The 17,345-nt window shown below is 39.3% G+C and overlaps 1 protein-coding gene across 1 annotated transcript in view; it reads left to right on the top strand.

The window, feature by feature from the left end:
• The window catches only part of ERC1 (ELKS/RAB6-interacting/CAST family member 1), a 267,409-nt gene that overhangs the window by 98,889 nt on the left and 151,175 nt on the right, over nt 1–17,345 (top strand). Inside the window, exons 9-13 of the mRNA XM_058804547.1 lie at nt 1,523–1,660; nt 3,166–3,306; nt 4,420–4,560; nt 7,782–7,817; nt 14,724–14,917. Coding sequence (XP_058660530.1) covers nt 1,523–1,660; nt 3,166–3,306; nt 4,420–4,560; nt 7,782–7,817; nt 14,724–14,917 — 650 coding nt within the window. The remainder of the gene's footprint in view (nt 1–1,522; nt 1,661–3,165; nt 3,307–4,419; nt 4,561–7,781; nt 7,818–14,723; nt 14,918–17,345) is intronic.

Here is a 17,345-nt window from a genome sequence, read left to right as displayed (position 1 = left end):
CTCCTTTGTAGAGTATTTTCATGGTTAGCTCTCCAAACAGCCAGCCTGTCTAGACAGCTGATGGCTCTGGGAGCTGCTGAAGTCAAAAGCAGCCTCTCTTGGGCATGCTGTTCCCTGGGCAGCCCTGCGTGTGGGCACCAGAACCTTTCAGAACTAGGAGGGTTCTTTTTGAAGCTCTAAGTGTGTGCTAATAAGGCATTAAACAACTGAGATGAGTGTATAAGAAATGAATTTTCAATTCTTGCAGTTATTGCTGACTGCCATGATATGTCTGTGGTTGTGTTTTTTTGGTCGCCTTAAATTTTGTTTTGTAGTGTTGTGCCCAAATTCAGTTTTGAGCATAACTTTGAGGTCTGATACTTTTTTCCTAATAGAAACAAATGATGAATCTAAATCAATCCCCACATTCTACTGTGTTCCAGATGTAATTTCAATACAGATAGCAAAGGTAGTGGTGCATGTGTCACAGAGCCATTTGCTCTGTAATCACAGAAACTGATTTCCAGGGTTGAAGAGTAAAACCTGATATAGTTGCTGTATTTCTAGTAACCAAGCAGCTGCTAACTGTTGTCCAACAGGTGAAACCAAAGGCTAGTTAGTGCTTTAGTTTATCAATATGAACATGGTGCTAGGTAGCCTTTGGGGTTGTCTGGTTGCAGCATTTCTTGCAAATGTCTTTGAAAGTGTATTGCTGCAAGTGTTTTGGAGTTGGGTACCTTACAGGTCATTCATTAGTTTATAATGTGCATTTGCTGATGCAAGAAGAACTTGTCAGAATAACACAAGAAGGAGGCAACTGAGAAATCTGTGTACACTTTACTCCTTTGTTGATAAATTTGTTTTTGATATGTTATCATCATGTTAATGTGTCTGTTTCTTTTGATGTGTATATATGCATGAAAGGAGGTTGGCATTAGGTCTTCTGAGTGTATCAAAAGATGTATTCAGAACTCCTAAACAGATGAAATCCTATATCCACAGAAAACAAGGCTGATACATTTTCCACCCAGGGAATGGCACTTTGTGATACTCCATCACAAAGCAAGCCACCATTTAAGATGAACACACAACTTGCCAGTGTAGCAAAAAATGTGATGATACCAAAGAAAATACCTAAAATAATACTTCTTCACCAGTTTTTAATTATCAAGTGCCTTTCTTAGTTTACATATGCAGTAAGGTTTTTGTCTATTTCTTTCCTTCCTTAATGTGTTTCTTTGTTAATGTGTTGGTCATCGTTCTATGACACAGTGCCCAACATTCTCAGAAGTTTGGAATAATAGCTTTTCTTTATGCTCTTCTTGTGAATACTGTTCAGACTTGCTTGCTCTGAATTTACTGCTGACTCTTGGGAAGTTTACTTATTTCTTGTTGTTATTTGATGGGTCTGGTGTTTTGAGGCAGGATTCTAAGAACTAGGCTTCATTTGCTTTAAGAATAATTTTAATCATTTGATATACCCTAAGATGATTATGGATGGTTTCCCTTGCTGTTGTCTGAAAATTGATTTGTTTTATTCAAGATCGAGAACCTTCAAGAGCAGCTGCGAGACAAGGAGAAGCAGATGAGCAGCTTAAAGGATCGGGTGAAATCCCTGCAGGCTGACACCACCAACACGGACACTGCCCTGACCACGCTGGAAGAGGCGCTGGCAGAAAAGGTGAGCGTGGGGAGCGCTGCGGGTTCCCTGGGGAGATCCGGCCGCTGCTGCGCTGCGCAAAGGCGCGGTTCCCGATCCAGTTACTGTTCCTGATCTCAGTCCCATTCCTGTGCCAGATCCAGTGCCCAATCCCAATCCCGTTCCTGTGCTTGTTCCTCGTCCTGTGCCCATTCTTGATCCTGCGCCATTTTTGGATCCATTTCCCGGATGCTGCCCATTCCTGTTCCCAATCCCTATCCAGTTCCCAATCCCGTGCCCAGTCCTGATCCAGGTCTCGATCCCGTGCCTGATCCTGATCCTGATCCAGTTCCCAGTCCCGTGCCCAGTCCTGATCCAGGTCTCGATCCCTTGCCTGATCCTGATCCAGTTCCCGTTCCTCATCCCATGCCTTTCCCTGATCCCGTGCCACTGCCCAATCCCAATCCTGTTCCCCATCCCATGCCTGATCCCAATCCAGTTCCTGTGCCCAATCCCTGTCCCAATCCCCATCCAATTCCCAATCCAGTTCCTGTGCCCAATCCCTGTCCCAATCCCCATCCAATTCCCAATCCAGTTCCTGTGCCCAATCCTGATCCCGTTCCCCATCCCTTGCCCTGATCCCGATCCAGTTCCTGTGCCCGTTCCCATTTCCTATCCCGTTCCCGTTTCCAGTCCTGTTCCCGTTTCCAATCCCGGTCTTGTTCCCCATCCCGTTCTCCATCCCGATCCCGTTCGCCTGCGCGTCCCCGCTAGAGGGCGCTGCAGGACGCGCCGGTGGGGCGGGCGCGGCGGCGCTCCCGGCGTGGGACCGCAGCGATGATCCCGAAAATCGGAGTTTTTAATGCTCCGTTTTCGGGAGGTAACCGCCTCAGAGACAGACTGCCCCATTCTCTTTGGTGGCACAACTTCTTGGGATAACTATATACGTTTTTGCATGATTCCCAGGGGAGCTCCTTTAGGCTATCAGACTCTATGAAATATGGTTAAACTTTCCCTGAGGTTGGGGAATTGGCTTGCATCCTTTTAGAATCCAAGATATCTAAAACTCCACTGATATCTAGTGTACCAAAAAGTTATTTTGTTGCCTTTTCTTACTGTGTATAAATCCCAGTGTCACATAGGCACTAACACCCCTTCTTCTCTGAAGAAGCCCTGATTTAACTGTACATTTTAGAAAAATAAGATTTCAGTGAATCAGGAAGCAATATGTAATACATCCTAGTTTAGATTAATTCTGATGATCAGAATCAGATTAATTGGATTGCATTGAAACAGCACTGTGAGCATTCAGATATCCAGACATTCACAGTATTGAATCCAGTATTAACAGTGCTGGTATTTCGCAGCAATGATTCCACAGATTTCCCAAGTTCTCTCTTTCTTGAGGATCTTTACAACCGCAAAGAAAAGAAATGGCAATACACTCCTTCTCCTCGTTTCAAGTGTATCAGAATTGTTGTGATAGGCACCTCAGAAGCTGGATTGACTGAGAGGGATTTCCTTCACAGAGTGCTTTCTTTTGTCAGGAAAAGACCATTGAGCGTTTAAAGGAGCAGCGTGACAGAGATGAACGAGAAAAACAGGAAGAGATCGACAACTACAAGAAAGACATTAAGGACCTGAAAGAGAGAGTCAGCATTTTACAAGGAGATCTCACAGAGAAAGAGGTTGACCAGCAGCACGAATCTATTGTGATGGAATTATTTGTTGTCTCTGTTTGTGTTACGTTTGAGTTGAAGGAAACTGTTCCTTTATAGTAATTGTCTTCCGACAAAGCTGATCTGGTGCATCACTGGAGAATTTGCAAAGCATCGGTGTTTCAGAACCACCTTTTGAGGGATAGCAGCCATCCCCTTGTTTGCAGCAGTTAATCTTGTTAGTGGTGGCTGGCTGCTGGTCAGTGTGGCACTGACTGAGCTGTGCTGACAGACAGGGAAGGCTGGGATCAAGCTTGGCCCTGTCTCAGTGTAGGGAGGAAGGAGCAGAATTGATCAAAGCTGTGGGTGCCAAAGCATGAGGATAATGTTTGTTCCTTTATGCAAGCAACACAGCCAGTTCTTTAGACTCTCAAGTATTTTTTTGATTAATTAGGTTGATTGTTGGTAATGAGCCAGTTGGCTAGACAAATTACCTTAATTATATTGGAGAAATATAAATGTTCTCTGTTCCTCTCTTGTGTATTTGCAATCTTTTTTCAAAACTCAGTCAAAGTAAAGCAACACAAAAATATGTACCCAGAAAGAATACTAAGGGTTTGTCTACATGGAAATCAGCATTTGACAGCAAAAAAAAAAAAAAAAAAGCAAGCACAAAAATAATATAGAAAGAAAAGTTGAGATATCTTTTGTAGTAAGGTGGCATGAATCAGTTTCACCCTGTGGAAACCATATACAGAAATGCTTTCAACTGTCTCAGTGGCTAAATGTTCTAACCACAAGATTTTAATCTTAAATACAGTTTTAAGAGTTTAAACTGATTTTAAATACGGTTTTATTGAAAACCAGTTTTTCTTTAACATGACTCTCACTGGAGCACAAGTTCCAGTTTACAGAATTGTCCATCTTTAAAAACAATTTTGAAATTAATTTAGACAAGGTTTTATTTTTATCCTGAAAGCCTGAATTAATTCAAGCTGTCTTAAGTCAGAGACACAAACAACCTGAAAAAATGGTTTTAAATTAGATCCTGAACACAGTGTGAAAAAATAGGAGGAAAATAAAGACAGAAAAGAAACTAACTATTGCACTTACTTGATAATTATTTCACATCTTTTAATTTAGACATCATTACTGGATCTTAAGGAACATGCTTCATCATTAGCTTCATCAGGACTGAAAAAAGATTCAAGACTCAAGACACTGGAGATTGCATTAGAACAGAAAAAGGAAGAATGTTTGAAGATGGAAACACAATTGAAGAAGGTAATCTTAGTGCATGTTTATGTATGTGTTGTAAGCATACAGTTCTAAACACATTGCCCATGTGTGCAAAGAGAACTTGGGGTCTTAAGAGCAAATTCTTTGAATTTCTTTTCAGCAGTAACCATGAAGATGTGTCCATGCAAATCATATTGCAGGCTAAGCCTATCAGAAAGTAACTTTCAGACACTTGTGCTAAATTTGGATTTCACTTACATGCAGTAGCAGTGCAGTTGGCTTTTTTATTTACAGGTACTAAGAGTTTGGGGCTTAGTCTGCTTCAGTGCAGCTTGTAGCAGCTTGTGGTATTAAATTGATGTGACAGCTGAAAAAAACAACAGCTAAACATTTCACATACCAATTATCAATGCTTATAGGAGTTAATGTGATAAATTCAGGTGCAGGGTTGGCCCTGCAAAAAAGCAAAAGACAAATGAAAAGAAGATGCCACCTGTGAAGTGTGTGATTTTGAGTCATCAGTTCAGACCTGTTTAGAGTTCCTGTTGTGTTGGTGTTACTGCACCTGAGAACAGTGTAAATGAGACTCTGTGCATGCATATATATAGACCCATGTTTGTCCTGCTTCATTCTGTCTATTTCTGAAGGATCTTTCAATTCTCTGCCATGAATTGCAGTTTCACCCTGTGTTGCTGGTAATGAGTTGACAAATCTATTGTAGCTAAGTTTTGCCAGAGATGGTTAGAGCATCTCCTCATCCAAAGAATCTACCTAAGTCATGGTCAGGATGGTTTCAGTTCTACAACCAAAATAATAACTGGTAGCCTACCAATACCTATGTGGAGTAACTTCAGTTACTTGAGAAAAATAGTTAACATTCATTTAAATATGTTTTATACCTATAGTAAGTTTACATATTTCTTTAATAACCTCTTTTCCAGCTGTTTCCAATTCTTTTGTGGGTTTTATTGTAGCTTGCACAGAAGCAAAAAAATTATTTTTAAAGGCTTTCACTTTTTAAATGCATTGCAGATATTTATTCAGGCAGTTTGACATTTTCAAGACGAAATAAGAAATAATTATGACAGATAATCCAGCTCCATTTTAAGCTTCTAAAATCTTGTTTTTACACCTCTGCACTGTTACCGATTGCAAATAATTTTCAAATTGTCATAATTAACCTTAAAACTAATGGCTACATAAGAGCATTCAGTATAAAACTAAATTAGAGGTTCATTCTGTTGAGGTTTATTACATTATCTTAGTGCAGATTTGCATGAGACACATGCAAGAAGGAAGCTCTCCTGTAGCTCCTTAGGAGTAAATGACTAAAAACCTTTTTTTTTTGGGTTCTTCCCTCACAGTTTGAATGGAGATGTGTCTAACATCAGTCTTGCTTCCCTTGCTTCCTATTCCCAGTGAGCACTTTGAGTACTTCCAGTCAGATCTATGAGCCCCAGAAGTGAAGAAGCTGCAGGAGAGGCTGATCTGGACTACTGTTGAGCCATTAAATAAAAAAGACTTTGGTAGTCCTTGCAAAAAACTCTTTCTAACCTGCAAACAGTGACCCTCAAAGGAATCATGAACCATGCAAGCTTCCCTTTCTTCTGTAAAAGGGAATTAACTTTACACTAAACAAAAATATTAACCGAGCAGAGTGCAAGAGTGCTGAAAAGTTGTTGATAATTTATTTTAGTTCCATGTTACTCTCATGTGTCTCCCTTGAAGTACTCACTTCTTGCTGCTGTTCCTCTTTTCAGCAATAAGGGTTTTACATTGATCTTTGGCTTAGCATCTAAAACTGCAGTGTTTTTCATATTGGGGTTGTTTTTTTCAAATAATAATACAATGGTTATGCAAATTTGTGTGCTTAATGTTCTGATTATTCTGTATTCACTGCCTCTGTGCTCAGTTGTTCATCCTGCTGCCAGCAGGAGATGCAGTGGGAGATTTTGAAGGCTGAAAGCAGCTCATAAATCCCCGTTGAGTTTACATGGTGTCCTGTCTTCATTTTGGCTCAGATGGAATCATTCGAGGCAAATAACACACAGGAGGTTCTTTCTGTGAAGTGCTGTTATGCTCTGTGGTGCTTTTTCTTTTCTTTAGGAAAATCTTTGTCCAAGCTACTATTTTAATGTATTATTTTTATAGTGAGAAAGTTTTCCTTTAGTTGTTCTTCAGGAGACTCTTTTCCCAGCATTTTCTGTCTTGTCTTTCCCAGCCAGTATACTTTGTTTCATTTTGTTTTTTCTGATCTGGGAGAGACCAGCTAATATTAGAATTTTTTTCCAGGAAAGATGAGTGGACTTTTGTCCGTCTTCATTTCCAGTGCATAGTTTTTCTCCCTATAGATATACTCCTTATTTTTAGGGAGGAAAGTCAAAACCATTTAATAAACTTCCCCTTGCTGCAGTTCTAGGAACTTTTCACCAGAAAAAGTTAGCAGTGATTCCCTGCCAGGAAAATACCTCTACCTTCAACAGGCATACTCAGAGGTTGTTTTTTGGGGTTTTTTTTCTGCTGTGGTGTTCTTTCTTCAAATTCAGGAGGATAGTATCTTTCAAAAAACAGGAAGAAAAGACTTAATGAAGTGTTGATCCAAATTCTGTCTTTCCCAAGAGTTAGCCTGGCTAGTCTAATACAGACTCTGCTGCTTTTTATTTTGTGAACATGGATTTTCTCCCACAGCTCAAAATATTACTGATAATATTGATAGATAAGGCTGGCTTTTGTTCTCAACTGATATTTTTTTTTTCCAAGAAGGGACAATAAATGATGCATTCCACACAGAAAGAAAAAGGCTGCCAGGGAAATCAGGATTTCTTGTTACAATAAAAGCAAAAAGGAAAATTGTGTTCAGCATTCAGATAGTGTCAGTTACTGAATTAGTTTTCTAAACCATTCAGTTGACTTGAAATTGATACAAAGGAAGCACTAGGAATTGAAGTCCTTCTCAATCTGTGGAACTCATCTGTAAACCCAAACAAAGAACTGCATCAAATATGTGGGGGCTGGACAAATCTGTTAAACTGAAAAATTCAGGATAAAATTTGGGACTTGCATGAGGGTAACTCTCCATGTTTCTCATGTTCCAGAAGCTGGTTAGTAATGCATGCTAAAACCACTAATTAAGATTCTGTCATCTTAGTAAATTAATGTTGCAGTTATTATTTTAAATTCTTTTCTTGTTACATCTTTTCTTTTTCTCTCTCACACTGTTCCTATCCCAAATTTTCTCCATCTTTTCCTATCTTTTCTCCCTTTAGCACCCTGAAGTTTTATTGAGTCATCCATCCAAGCTAGTAAGTTCCCTGGCAATCTGAGGGGCTGTTGCCAGCACATTTAATTTTTTGTGTTGCATGTGTATTCACCTCTGCTTTTATAGTTGGGCCAACACAGAGTGTATTGGTGAATTCCTTTAGTATAGTGGGTATGGACAGCATGGATGCAAACAAAAAGCAGTGGGATGTCAGACCAGTCATGTTCCAAAAAAGCTTTCTGAGATGTTTTCACTGTTTGACTGCCTTGGCCTAACTGCATTTTTGTTTGGACAGCTTAATATCATGTCTTGTGTTTTGTTTCCCTTTGCTGCTGGTGCTTGAAGTGTCCTGTAGCTTTTCTGTCATCTCCATTGTCTGTGCATTTTCAGAGCAAGAAGGTGGAATTTCCATGCGAATCAAGCTTCTTGTGTGAACGCGTTCTGTAACACTGGGCACAGCAGCACAGTAGAAATAACAACTGAGTTGCAGCGACTGAAAGATTGCTTCAAATCTTGTGTAACCATTCAGCTCACTGGTACTATGTCAGTTTAATTTTGGATCCTATTTCCAGCCTCCTGTTTGATGTCAAAGAGCACTCCTGTCAAGGAGTGTTTGTGTAATATCTTGACACTGTAAATTACGTAATCCAAGGTGGTTTTCATCAGAGATTTCTTTTGTGGCTCTGTGCATAAAAAATGGTGTTACAGAACTTTTCTGATACCTGTGTTACTCTTGGCAATGTTCAGGGTAAATGGAGTTGTCTATCCTGACAATCATTGTCTGAGAGTCAGAAAATTTCTGGGCTTGCAATTGTTCCATTTTTGTGGCATCCCATATCAGAAATTCTTTTAACCTGGCTAAATAGTGTCAATAAGGAGTTGAGAAAATGAGATATAATACAAATAGATTGTACTTGGTGCAAATAGGTAGAAGAATTCGTGTCAGGAGAGCATATTCTCTACAAAATCTTTAATAGCATGCAAACTCATTACTCTGAAGTCAGAACACAGAAGATATTGAAGAGACTTTGTATTTTATCCTCCAGTATGATATAGCAAACACACAGGATCAGGTACAAGAGGTTTTATGAAGACCAGGTTGGATGGGGTTTTAGTGGGAGGTGTCCCTGCCCACAGTAGGGAGGTTGGAATGAGATGCTCTTGAAGGACCCTTCCAACCCAAACCATCCTGCAATTCTGTGGTGGCTTTTAAAGTTCCTTTCTGATTACCTCACCTCATTTCATTTCAGCGTACCTCAGTAGTGGAAAGTTGGAGATGCTTTCTCCTTGATACTCTTATAGCTGAAAAAAAATTACCTATTCTACCCCTCCCAGAAAAACTTTTGAAGGTAGCACTCATTTTGAAAAATGGAATATTCAAAATTCAGGAAATGGCCAATGTCACACTGTGTGGTCTTTCTCATTTTTCCTTGTGAGGTAATTTGTATAGCATTTCATAACTAAATTATTGTCTGCTAGAGTCTTGCTGTTTTCAATATTGCATGACAAATGCTCCAAGATTGAGCCAGATATACACGAGAGATGATAATCATCCAGAGAAATAAGCTAGTAAAATGCTTTTTTAATAGCAGGAAAGCATTGAGTGAATAAGGCAGGATACATTTCCATTTTGCTTTTTCCCCTGCACAACAGGTTTAATAATGCATCCTCATTTCCCACTGGTGGTGTTAAGGAGTGATTAGTTGTGATTAGCATGACAGAAAGTGTCGTGGTGGGGGAGACAGAAACACAACAGGACACCAGGGTTTCATGGAGCAGGGAGAGTTTTTTGGTACCCACAGCTCTTTATATGGGCTGTTCCAAAGACTCCACATCCAAAATTGGTTGGCTGTGATCGGTTACCACCCAGCTCACCTGGCCAGTGGATACCTGCTCATGTTCATGGTAGGGGTTGGTTCTCTGTAGCCAAACCCCTCCTCCTCTTATGAGGCATACAGACCATCTGTGTGCTGTCATAAGAAAGAAAATTGGGGAATTATTTCTTTTAATGTCATGTTGCAGACAAGAATAAGCAGCTTATAGAGCCGTACATTGAATATCCAAAAACTGGTACTAAATGTCTGTTCATTGCTTGTGAACTGATTTTGTAAAGCAGTGGTCAGGTGAGTAAGGGCCAAATCAGAGGAGGCAGGTGGGGGGGTTAAAAGGGATTTACAAAGAGAAATGTTCTGTGGGCATTTCCCTCCTGGCTTTGCCCACTCTGTGCTGGGCTGAATCCAAAGAGAGCAAGTGGTTTGTGTTTAATGACATCTCTGGGAACTTGTATATCTCTGAAGAAATCACTTTTTAAAGTAATGGAAATTGGCTCTCTTGAGTTGTCTTCCTGTCTTTGTGATTCTTCATAAAGAAAATAATTTCTTTATGAATCAATTCCAACTGAACACTTGCTTATTCAGTGTCGAAAATTTGCAGATCCATTAACAAAGACCAACCATGTAGAGATGGTTAAAAGACAGCAAATAACTCTCTGTGACAGTCTCAAGTTTACAGTACATAGTATATCACAGAATTTCCTGAGCCTTTTACTTCCACTACTGCCTTTTCAAAAAGCTTTTTTACAGTTTGGGGTGTGTAAAGCCTTGGAACTAAAGGAGGAAAAAGCCTGATGGTTTTTTAAATTTACAATTCTGTTAAAACTAATAAAGGCATGATAGAAGACAGCACAAATGTTTTATCAGTTGAATTTCTGCCTTTAGTACAGAAGATGGGTAAAGTGTTTGTCTTTTGCAGTAAATAATCATAATATATTTTTGTATTTGTGTGTGCATTTACTATTTTTAGGAGACATGAGGCTCCCTTGGAGGTAGGAGAGTGGATTAAAATGGGATTTCAGGTTCTTGGGAACTTTTACTTCATGGCCAAAAGTTCTTGGCAACACTTGTATGTGAAATGTTAAACTGAATTTACTGTCTCAATTCATAGGTAAAAGTAGAAAGTGTTTGCTGTGAGTTATTTGCTGTTTGATTTAGTTAATATTTTAGGAATATTGATTTGGAGTCTTGGTCATAATGTTTGGAATTTTTATTTACATTTTAGAACCTTTAAATTAGGTCTGTGCTATTGTTATGTTCCCTGTCTCTGGCACACTTTAAGCTGTGTAAGATTATCTTACCTCTTAAAAAAGAGGGTTTTGGCATGACAAATATCAACTTAGAAAATTCTTTTTAATGTGTTTTGTCTTCCACTCCTCTCCATCTGTAAATATTGGTTATTTCTATGAAACATTGGTCATCTTTGTTTTAGCTGTAGAAGTTGGCTTTGTCAGCTGATTTTCTGTGGAAGCAAGAGAAGTTGGAGTACATTTATTTTGTTGAGGAACAATCACTCTTTTTTATGTTCTGTAGGTACCTGAAGCAGTCACCCTATCACTTAGCACTTTCCAGATGGGAAATGAGAGCAGGGAAGCAGAAAGCTGTTAAACCACCTCTTCCTTTATAGTCCCTCTTAAAAACTGGGAGGACATAGCCAGAGTAGTAAACTTAAACTATTCTCTGCCCTGAGCCACTTAGAATTTGAAACTGAATTCACACTGGCAAAGATTAATACTGATCAGATGAGCTTTGCTAATAAAAGCAGAGCTCAAGAGGGTGCTGCTTTCCAGAAATGTGTCTGTTTCTTATGCATCAGTGCAGAGTGAAATGTGTGAGTTTGGCTGTGCTCTTTAATTCACCTGTTTGATACCACACAGGAGCACAGAGAGCTAATGCCAGGGTCAGGAGTAAAAGCTGAAGGGTTTAAATAGCTTCTGATCAGGTAATCTCAGTGATCTGCAGAGATGAGAAAGTGCACTGTTTCCTTCACCCTCAGCAGGCTGCTTTCTACATTTATTTAATTTTTGTCGTACTTCTTTTATACACTATCACATTTGTTTGTAACTATATTAAAATTACAGATTTACAAATCCTGTGCCAGGCAGAGATGGAAGTCAAACCTATGAAGTAGACTTCTTATAGTCTCTTAATGCAGGAGAAACTATTGGTGCATTTGTCACTTTAGATGTTGATTCTGCTTCCAAAATGAAATTACTACTTATTTTGGAATTTCTCTACACCTTTGATGGGTGGGGCAAGTTGTATATGTATTTTTTTTACTGTGAATGTAGGAATTCATTATTTGTGTTTTGCTTTTTGGTTAAAGGAAAAAAACCCAAGATTAATTATTTTGCACAGGGAAGGTAGCCAGTTTCATCTGTTCCAGATCTTGATGTGAGTTTGTGGGAAAGCTCTGAATGCATTGGTTTTCTCTCTTATACAATAAATGAATCCAGTAGGATTTTAGATACAGTCATGAAACACGTATTTTGTACAAAACCCACAAAATGGACCAAAGTCACTCAGTCAGTAACTCACAGTGCAGGAAGTGGTCTCCAGTTTACAGCATATCACATAACATTCTCTTTGTGTTAGGTGAAAGTATCCATACTTATGTGCATTATATACAAATAACATGTGTTACATGTCTTAACCAATAATTTATGTCCTGTAAATAGCCCTTTGGTTCTATAAGAACCAGACACACTGACGTGTTGGCTAATTCTCTAGAAAAGAAAATTTATTTCCTCTTCTCAGTAGTGTCTCTTGGGTTGTTGTGGAGATGCTTTTATTAACAGAGTGAAATAAATCAGGACTGTTCTGACAGTCAAATTGCATTAGGTCTTATAACTTCTTTTGAATTAGTGAGTTTAATAAGCCAGGCTAACAGCCTAACTTTGTTTTCTTTGAAAAGAAGTTTCTTGATTATCTGATCATGTATTTTGGATGACTTTAAAGAGCCTGGAGGAGTATTTGTTAAACAATTTGAGATGTTGGAAACATACCTAAGTCCAGTACAGAAGAACTCAGGCTCTGTCTAGTGAAAACCAGACTTGACTTAACTTATACTCAGTGTCTCTTAGGAGAATACTGATGCCCTCAGTTGATGGATAGGTGACCCCAAAAACAGTATTCCCAATTCCCTGTATTTGGGAAGGAAAGACTGGAGGAGGTTTTTGAAATTTAAGGTGTAGTTGAAAAGGAAATGAAATAAAATATTTCAGATTTCCTCAGGCTGGAAATCCCAAAAAAAGCATTTCAGAAACAGCCAGCAATGCTGGTTGCAAAGCTAAGTGTGTCCCCTGGTGCTCCCAGCTGCTCGTGGGGCTGACACACTTGTCAGTCTCCCTGCTGCCACCTCCTCCTGGAGTCTGCATCCTCCTGGCAGGGCATTAATTGCACTTCCACTTGCTGTGGGGAGCCCTTTCCAAGGGTGTATGATTTGGGGTGCTCATGGGGCAGCAAGGAATCTGGAAGCAGTGACAGCCCTAACTCCAAAAGGCTTTGCGAAGCCTCACAGGGATGCACTTGTAGCCAGAAGCCCAAATGCAGGGTTTTCTGTTTCACAGTTCAGTGGCACAGGAGTGTCAGATTTTTCTAGAAAGTCACTCAAAAGTAGGGAGCCTTGTTAGTGTTCCTAAATGCATTACCTCAGGAAAGGGTTGGTTCTACTCTTCCATGATTTTTGGTTATTGGGCACCCTTGCTGACATCTGCCTGGGAGGCCCGGGGCATTTTTTTCTAGGATAAAATACTGTCCAGCCGAATCAGCTTTCTGGAATTGTTGTTTTTAAACAAAAGAAAGCCACAACAGCTTATTATTGACCCTCAGACAAGAGCTGCAGGGCTAAGGCCCTGGAACATAAACCTTTCCTTTGTTTGGGAAAACCAGATCCATCCCAAGGTCAGTCCCATTAAAGACAGGCATCAAGACTTTCCACAGTCCCATAATATTCTGCTCCACAAGTCTCCTGGATTCTACTAGAATGTGGCCTTGGCTCTAAAGAAACTAATTAAAAACTAGACACTTCAAGGCAAAAATGTTGGAGTCAATGAATGGATATTTTCCTCCAGTCTTGTTTTACTGAATAACTAAACAGATTTAGCCAAATATAATTTTGCTATTTGGTTCTTTGGAAGCAGCAGCTTTCTGCCCTGAGTTTTTTACTGCTGTAGTACTCTCCAATTACCTTTAAAAGCAACAGAGTCCCATACTATCAGATCTAGACTTAGTGTGCTTTGGAGCAGAACATTGGCAGCTTGTAAAACGACTTTCCACAGCTGCACACAGAGAGGAGAAAAGTCTGTAGTCTTATTTTCTGGTGTAGGTTTGTTTTGAGAAGAGCAAGGCCTGCAGGCAATCCTGATGAGCTCCATCAAACTTGCCATTCACTGAAGCAATTTTGAGCAATTCTGAAATAGCTTTAATTGATATCAAATTGCAGTTCAAGATCCAAGAACAGAGGAGCAGCGTGAGAGAAAAAGGATAGTCCTTAGTCTGCTGGTTTAACTTCCAGCACTAAAACTGCATTCTTCCTGTCTCTTACATGCATGGGAACTATTGAATTAGGTTTGCTAATAAATTTGTGATTTTTGTAACAAATCAAGCCATTAAAAAACCTCCCCAAACAATCAATTCATTGGGATCATTTCGTCCTCAGTCCAGAGGTACTTTTTGTCCCAACAGCCTGACTTGAAAAATGTATTTCCTAGGTAACTAAGCAAAGATAATTTCAGTAGCCATGCTCGTAAACCCTGGTCTGTGTGGCTCACAGAACTGGCAAGGGCTTGAGCACATCAGCACCATTTGTGCAAAGGTCTGACACTTTGCAGAGTGATGTAGTTATTGAAGGCTGTTACCTGTGATTTATTTTTCTGTTTCAGATTAAAAGTCATGTGTTCTTTTAAGCTGAATTTAAAAAACTATATTTGTTTTCCTGCAGAGTATTTCCCCATACTTAAAGATAGCATAGGCCTTTCTTATTCCCGTGTAACAGTTAATCTTGCTATTTTGAAATAGCGATCTAGATAGCACTTTGGAACTGTGACAGCTGACATTTTGGGGTTGTCAGAGCTGCATGTGGATGAAGTGGTGTTTCTTGCCCCTTTTTCCCCCAGGCTCACGAGGCCACCCTGGAGGCCAGGGCCAGCCCCGAGCTGGGCGAGCGCCTGCAGCAGCTGGAGCGGGAGGTTGCGCGCCACCGCGAGGAGTCCGGCAAGGCCCAGGCCGAGGTGGACCGGCTCCTGGAGATCCTCAAGGAGATGGAAAACGAGAAGAATGACAAGGATAAGAAGATAGCAGAGCTGGAAAGGTGAGGATGGTGTAAAAGTTAAAAGAGGAGCAAAAAAACCCACATTAGTATGTTAGCGATAAGTTGTTTTTCTTGACTTAAAAACATTAAGGTGCCTGTTTTGGAAAAGTCTTTTAGAGGCTTTTAGTCTATTTAAAATTTTTCTTTCTTTGGTCCTTTATTTTGCTACATTGTTAGGAAAAGGGTGTCTTACCATCTGCTTTTTCTTACCTGGCTTCTCAAAAATAGGGCTGATAGATAGAGCTAGAAGGGTAGATAGAGATATAAAGGAATGGCGAGCGTAGGAAATGCTGCAGAAATTTTGGTGTGTTTGCAAAAGAGTTTTTTGTTTTGATACAATAAATTCCTCAGGCTTGGCTTTCACAGAAACAAATAAGAAAAATGCCTTTTGAAAGCTTGTGTTACTATTTACTGACATTCTTCAGGCATTGCTTTCACAGAAACAAATAAGAAAAATGCCTTTTCAGAGCTTTTGTTACTGTTTACTCAGATTCTTCTGACAAGTGGCCTCATAACTCAGTGCTGGTAGGGATACAGGTAAACCTCGGCCCAAGTGAAGCCTGATGAGCAGATTTGCTTTTGTCCAAGCAAAATTTGATTCACCACTTTTCAGCATTTTCCATCTTTCTCTGGGAGCCAGGAGGCTGAAGACTATGTCCCTAGAAAAAAAAATGAAATTTATTGTGATTCCATGATGTTTGAATCACAAATATAAGTAATAGATCTTGTGAAAAACCTGAGTTAGATTCTATGTTCTGTCATTTTCTCATCTTACTGTGGGCCAAGAACAAATTTCTGGGCAGTAATACCTGTTTGGGGTTTTTTGTTTACTTTACCACTCCCAACTTGGAGCAGCAAAATGGAAATTTGATTATTCCCACTTGCCTTGTGCCAGAATAGTCCTTCTGTCTTTTCTCTACTTAATTACTCTACAATTTAGTGTCAGGAAGATTAGGGCAACTAAGTGGAGGACATTTCAGGTTCTGCAATCAGTGGTTGTTTTTCATGGCTTGCTGATTGTCAAATTATAGGTCCCTCTGAATGATGTGAAAAACTCTTTTCTAAGGAGTCCATTCTCTTTTCCTTGACACGTACAGAGCTCTGGAACAGTTCAGTTTGCTAGCTGGGCTTCTTCTCTCTTTGTGACTGTAAGCAGCATCCTGATGGTTTTCTTTAAGTTGTTTTATGTAACCAAAATTCCTCATACCTGTGGCATAAGCTCAAACACCCAGGAGTGAGGATATATTCTTTTTTAATGTCTTCCCGTTTTCCCTAAGTGATGCGTTGTTCAGCCCATTGGTATATAATGTAATCAGCAGAACATTTAGGTAATAAGTTGATATTGTTGAGTGAGTATAGACATGAAAAAGCTAAAAGTCATTTGTTTGTCTGATTTTTTTTTTCAGTCCTCTTTGGGTCCCCATCTCTGGTGTGATATTTCCCGTGTCATCCTCTTTAGGACAAGCAGGTTGACTAGGGAACAGGTACAAGCAGCAAACTTCTATCAGAACTAAGATAGGGGGAAGGAATATATTCATTGTGTGCCTTAATTGGTTTTTTTTCTTTGTGGACAAGTAACTACTGTTTAGGAAAAGAAAGTCAGAAATAAGCATCATTCCTCAGCCTGATTCCTAGAGGAGATTAAAATGGCAGGAAGAGAATTCTCTTAAATATGCTTTTAATGCAAGCTGACTTTTTTATTACATTAGCATTCAGGAAGTAATCATGATTTGACTTGCAGCATCAAAAATTGAATAGTCACAAGTGTCCTATAAACAAAAAAGTTTATAGTCTATGAAGGAACAATAACAAAGAAAAAAATTAGGATGGATCTCTTTTTATTGATAGAGGCAATTGCACCATCGTCAAAGAGTTAGAAAGTTAGTTTTTTCTTGGAAAATATGCACTTCTAGACATCTGCAAAGCAGTTATTGTTTTTCCTGTTACATGATAGTTTCTTGATGTTTCAGTCACAGACTAAAGTCCTACCATGAAAATGTAGAACCCCCAAATGAGTAGACATCATTCTGTAACAATTGGGTAAATGCTTTGTCTATTCAGTTTTATCCATTCCTTCTTACCACATGATTGTCAGTCTTACAAAAAATCAAGTGGTCCTCTTCTCTTTTTAACTTATCTTTTCTTCCAATACTGAGATAAGATAGAATATGTTTTCTCTTATTTCTGTTAATTAGAATAGGTATTTTGACTATGTAAAAGAAAAGACATCTTTTGTTATCACGTGACTGCCAGCAGCCAAATAAATCAAGGGGAGGAGAAAAATCTAAGAATATTCATTAAGTGGAAATAGAAAAAGTCTTCATGATCTAGAGATCTAATGGTGAATTAGCCAAGTATCAGCACCTGAAAGGATTTTTCAGGTGGAACTGTAATATAAACACAGGGCTGGAGAAAGAGATAGAAACTT

The sequence above is a fragment of the Ammospiza caudacuta genome, chromosome 5 (assembly GCF_027887145.1).
Source record: "Ammospiza caudacuta isolate bAmmCau1 chromosome 5, bAmmCau1.pri, whole genome shotgun sequence".
NCBI lineage: Eukaryota > Metazoa > Chordata > Aves > Passeriformes > Passerellidae > Ammospiza > Ammospiza caudacuta.
Note: the sequence above shows the minus strand (reverse complement) of the source record. Positions and strands in the feature narration are given on the sequence as shown.